Below are 4612 nucleotides of genomic sequence, written 5' to 3'. Positions count from 1 at the left end.
CAGGAAGTGAACAGGAGGGACCAGAGTCTGTCCTGACCAGAGGCAGAAGATAAATACAACCAGGCTCAGAATCTAAGGAACACCTTTATTCTCCATCAGCCCCCCAACTTTACTCACCCCAGGTGGCTCCCTATCCCAAAATTTGGGTTGAGCCACAGGCAGAGGATGAAAGTATCCTCCTACCTCTACTGATGCCAGCTCTGTGCTCCAGCTTCTCTTGGCCTCATTAGCCACCAGTACCCACGGGCAGGGGGCAGGAGGTAGAGCTGGTTCCAGGGAGCTACAATGAGGTCTTGTCTCCCTCATTGCCCTTTCATAGAATCCCCCTTTGGAACCTGGTCTTCCCTGGTTCCCCAGGGTCTAGCCTGGTGGTCCTGTTTTCCACAGTCGCCCCCTCCAGTGATCCTCTCCTGTGTGGTCTGACCCTGTGGAAGACAGTTTCTCAGGTGGCCTTGATCTCCATGGTACAGTCCTCTGGTTTTTCCATCCTTCATGGCTAGATTCATTGGAGGTTCTATCTGTGGAGCTTTTATCACTGGGAGTCCGGCCCTTGGGTGGTTTAGTCTTCCAGAGATCCAGGCCACCATGCTCTGCCAAAGTCCCATCACAGATGACATGGTCCCCTGAGAGGCCCAACTCTTGTGGCCCAGCTCTTTGGCAATCACGCTTTTTTTGGCCTGGCCCTCTGGGAGAGTTGTCTTCAATGGCTGGGTCCTCACAGAGTGTGGGCAGCTGTGTCCTGGCCTTTCCAGAACAGTAGCCCCTAGATTTGAGGCCTTTGTGTGTCTCGTCCTCTAGAAGTTTTGTCAGCTGCAGGCAGGTCCCTCCAAAGGTCTGTTCTCCACACTCTGGCTCTTTGGTGAGCCTTTTCCCTATGGCCTGATTATCCCATGGTGTGGGCAGCTGTGGTCCTGTCTGTCTGTAGCATAGGTCCCTGTACTTAGCCACAGCAGTGGTTTTGTTTGTAGTGGCCAGTATTTCTGGGGTTTTATGGGGTTGTGATCTGAGTCTCCAGCAGGAGTCATCCATGTGGTCTGGCTCTCTAGTAGTTCTGTAGGACTGGTCTTCCAGTGGTGGGCCTGGTCGTGAGCCAGCTTTCTCACAGCCCTGTCCCCCATGGTCTGCGCACAAGCTGGGCTCGTCTCTGGCCTGGTTCGCCTCTGGGGATCTCAGCGTTTGTTTGAGAATTAGGTACTGTTGGAGAAGAGAACACTGTACCAGGCAGGTCTGCTTGGGCATGGCAGGAGGCTTTTCCCTAACCCCCACCCTTGGCCCTAAATGTGCAGAGAGGGCTTCAAATTAGTGCCTACCTCCTTACGGCTATTGATGGCCTGTTGCAGCCACAGCAGCTCCATAGCCAAGTGGCTGCGGTGGTACTGGAGCTCCTGGAGCTCAGTCTGGCTGTGGGGCAGTCCTGGACCTGCAGCTTCTGTGAAGGAGGGAAGAATGAAGGGAAAAAGCCTTGAGGGGGCAGACAGTGAGTGGGCACTGGCCTAGCATTAGACCCTGGCACCCTCCCCCTGCCCACCCATGAGTCACCCCCAACCAAGCAGAAGGAAGAAGGAAAGGGATACAGCTTATCTAGCACAAGCCTTTCACTTTTCAGATGGGAAAGCTGACGCCCAGAGAGGGTCAGGGGCTTGCCCTGATCTAGGCAGAGAGGTACCTGGGTTCTCCATCTTTGACATGTCTCTGGTCTCCTCTTGGCTCGGTTTCCTGGTCCTCCTGCTCTGCTCATCCTGAAGCCATGGGCTGTCATCTCTGCAGGGAAGACTGCCTGAGTTTGCTGAGCTCTCTCCTGACTTCTTCAGTATCATCTCCTCCCAGATGGCCTCTTTCTCAGGCTCTTTACATGGGAAGCAGCTCCATAGTTCGTGCTCTGGATTTGGTACCCTCTCTCCAGCTTTCCAGGTCTGATGGGATTTTGCCTTCTGAGAAATCAGTCAGAAAGGTATGAGAGCCCCAAGGCTAAACCCTCCAAGTGTCTGGGTGCCATGATTTAGCATACAAGTTGATGAGGATTAAGGACTGGGGTGTGAGGAGGTTGAGTCTGCTGCCTTTTCCAATGAGAATAGCTTGTCAGCATGAAGGGTGGAATCCCCTGCCCAGGTCCCTCTTCCCCCTGTCTTCTACCTCTAGGGTGTGTAGTACCTTTGGGAGAAATCGGGGCCTGGGAATCCAGCCCTCAGTCCACTGAAGCGTGCCCAGATCACCCTCGATCTCTCGTACAATAGCCTCATATTCAGCTCGAAGACTCTGGAACTGGCGTCGGACCAAGAAGCCCCGGATGCAGGCCTGGTGTGGAGAACGAGGGGAAAGAAAACCCTTATCACTGCAACATGGGGGCATCTTGGGGGATTCTCCTGGAGAGGTCTGCAAGAGAGGACCCGGCCCCCGGGAGAGGACAGGTGACGCTGTGTGTTGGCGCTCTGGGGGTTCGAGGGAGCGTGCTGGGCTGGATCCACCTCGTTGATTAAAGGCCCTTCCCTTCATTTCCCTGATCCCGTAGGACTGTGTAGTGGGAGTGGGGGGCGCGTGAGGGTCCGTGGGGTCCCCGCATTCTTCAGGCCGGTGGGGCTGGGTCGGTAGGTTCAGAGGTGGGCACGCGGGCAGGTTACTAGACGTGACAGCCTCATCTTGTCCAAAGGTCCCAGTCCGAGATCCCGTGCGGGGGGGAGGAATCATGCGCACCCCAGCCCGTCCCGCACCTGCAGCGCTGTCACCTTCTGATCCAACCGTTCCCGCTCCATCCGGGCGCAAACTGACCCGCCCGGCGCCTGCGCAGTGCGTCACCAGTCTGCGCCGCGCTGACCTGCTCAGGCCCCGCCCCGCCGTCTCCATGGCAACCTTTCGGCTCCTGTCCCGGGCTGGGCGCCAACTGGCAACTGTCCCCAACTCCCACTCCCAGAGCAGCACAGGGGAGTCCAGCCCCCCGAGCGGGACCTCCCAAACCCGTTTGTTGCAAAGGGGCGTTCCCGCGAGAGCTGGGGCCCGGGCGCCCCTGCCGAGTAAAGGCTCGAGGAGGGGAGGGAGGACACAGAGCCGCTTGCTTTCTTTATGGTTTAATTCCATCCAATGCCCCCCTCCCCCATAGCACCTGGGGGGGCCGCGGAACACCCAATCGAATCCGTAAAAAGTCACAGTTTGAAGGGAATGAGAAGGGGCAGTCTGAGCCTGGGTCCGACACCTACACAGCTGACGGCTCCTCAGGCTCGGCGTTCTCAGCCAGGTGCAGCTTCTGTCTGTGCCGGTCAAGGATTGTGATGCTCTGGACCCGGGTCCTTGCAGCCCTATTTTCCCAACCTGCACAGGCTCAGTTTCCCCGACTGCGCAAGGGGGCGGGGGCCAGGGACTCTGGAGTGCTCCGTGGTCTGGGGTTGCAGTCCTCACCTGTCCTTCTTGCTAGGTGCCTTACCCGCTTCGCTTTTGCTTTAGATCATGCAGGAGCGTGCACCCGCACTACTACTGATAGAACTAGATGCGGAGATAATTTAAGTCAGTAAAAAGAATTGTTCAGTGCTGAAAGAATAGGAAGACATCAGACAATCTTTGCCATGGATTGGTATCGGCTAAAGTACTTGCTAAGATTTTTGTTTGTTTGTTTTTGTGGCGTCTCCCGTGGCGGAGTACAGGCTCCGGACGCGCAGGCTCAGCGGCCATGGCTCACGGGCCTAGTCGCTCCGCGGCATGCGGGATCCTCGCGGACCGGGGCACGAACCCGTGTCCCCTGCATCGGCAGGCGGACTCTCAACCACTGCGCCACCAGGGAAGCCCCTTGCAAAGATTTTGATAAGCAAGTAAAACATATTCCCTGCAACCACCTTTCTTTCTCCTAATATTTGGGGAATTCTTTCTGCACCCTCTACCTGGGTAGGGGGAATTTGTGGCTAATTCTGTAGGACTGAAAGGGGTGAGGATGTTGGTTATCTGTAAAGATTCCTGCAGGGTGGTGGGGAGGCCGAAGCTGATTTTATCTCTGGGAGGCGTGCACACACTTACACACTGTCAAGTCCCCTTGAAAGGATACATAGAATTACTAAGATCTTCCAGCTGTCAACAGAGAGAGAAAGGGAAGTTTTTGTAAGGAGGGGCACCTGGTCAAACTCCAGATGCTCTGGCGTTCATCTTCTGGTGGGGGGTTGAGAGGCCCAGAGCTTTGGGCTCCATGCACCCCCAGCTTTTCACCCAGGGGCCAGGAATGATCTTAGAAGCATGTACCCCTCCACACACCCTCTGGTGCCCCCAGGAACTGAAGCACCCAGCCCTGACCCACATTGCTAAGCAGCTGGTCCAGGTTGCGGTCAGCCATCGTCTTCTTCTGCTCCTCAGGTAGCCCCTCATTGACCCCGTCCTCCTCCTCCTCCTCCTCCTCCTCCTCTCCACACACGTCCAGGCTGAAGTGCAGCCGGGCCAGCTTCTCCTGCATCTCCCGCACGTGTTCCAACTGCTCAAAGGAGCATTCCTTCCCTGGACAGCACCTGTCAGCTCTGGGAGCAAGCTTGGGACCCTGGTCCCAGCCACGCCCCAGAGACCCAGCCCTCCAGCCCCACCTACATGCCCTCTAAGCCCCGCCCCCAGGACTCACCGAAGGCCTGCAGCCGGCCTGAGTGGA

At 56.8% G+C, this 4612-nt stretch overlaps 2 protein-coding genes across 3 annotated transcripts in view; both read right to left on the bottom strand.

Annotated features, from left to right (window-relative positions):
- Positions 1-65: 65 nt before the first annotated feature.
- IQCC (IQ motif containing C) lies at positions 66-2757 on the bottom strand. 2 transcript variants are annotated; one of them, XM_007468669.1, is made up of 5 exons: positions 2709-2757; positions 2152-2295; positions 1667-1931; positions 1311-1429; positions 66-1194 (listed from the first exon to the last, which is right to left on the bottom strand). In XM_007468669.1, exons 1-5 carry the CDS (start codon positions 2748-2750, stop codon positions 361-363), a joined length of 1404 nt encoding a protein of 467 aa, XP_007468731.1. In that variant the 5' UTR covers positions 2751-2757; the 3' UTR covers positions 66-360. The 2 variants fall into 2 exon arrangements, with proteins under 2 accessions (XP_007468731.1, XP_007468730.1); XM_007468668.1 differs by lacking the exon at positions 2709-2757 and having other exon boundaries at positions 361-1194; positions 2152-2349.
- Positions 2758-3043: 286 nt separating this feature from the next.
- The window catches only part of CCDC28B (coiled-coil domain containing 28B), a 3033-nt gene continuing 1464 nt past the window's right edge, over positions 3044-4612 (bottom strand). The window contains 4 exon segments of the mRNA XM_007468667.1: positions 3044-3242; positions 4028-4050; positions 4274-4467; positions 4586-4612. The exon segment at positions 4586-4612 is cut by the window's right edge and continues 12 nt beyond it. Coding sequence (XP_007468729.1) covers positions 3188-3242; positions 4028-4050; positions 4274-4467; positions 4586-4612 — 299 coding nt within the window. The 3' untranslated portion in view covers positions 3044-3187.

This window comes from Lipotes vexillifer, unplaced genomic scaffold (assembly GCF_000442215.2).
Source record: "Lipotes vexillifer unplaced genomic scaffold, Lipotes_vexillifer_v1.1 scaffold1261, whole genome shotgun sequence".
In the NCBI taxonomy this organism is placed as follows: domain Eukaryota; kingdom Metazoa; phylum Chordata; class Mammalia; order Artiodactyla; family Lipotidae; genus Lipotes; species Lipotes vexillifer.
This window is presented reverse-complemented; position numbering and strand designations above follow the sequence as displayed.

Excerpts from the sequence above, each read along its gene's own strand:
- IQCC (XM_007468668.1), bottom strand. The coding sequence starts at position 2,349 with ATGCCCCCATGTTGCAGTGATAAGGGTTTTCTTTCCCCTCGTTCTCCA. Across the intron at positions 1,932-2,151 it reads GGCCCCGATTTCTCCCAAAG|AAGGCAAAATCCCATCAGAC; the intron begins GTACTACACACC and ends CTGATTTCTCAG. Across the intron at positions 1,430-1,666 it reads GTCAAAGATGGAGAACCCAG|AAGCTGCAGGTCCAGGACTG; the intron begins GTACCTCTCTGC and ends CCTCCTTCACAG.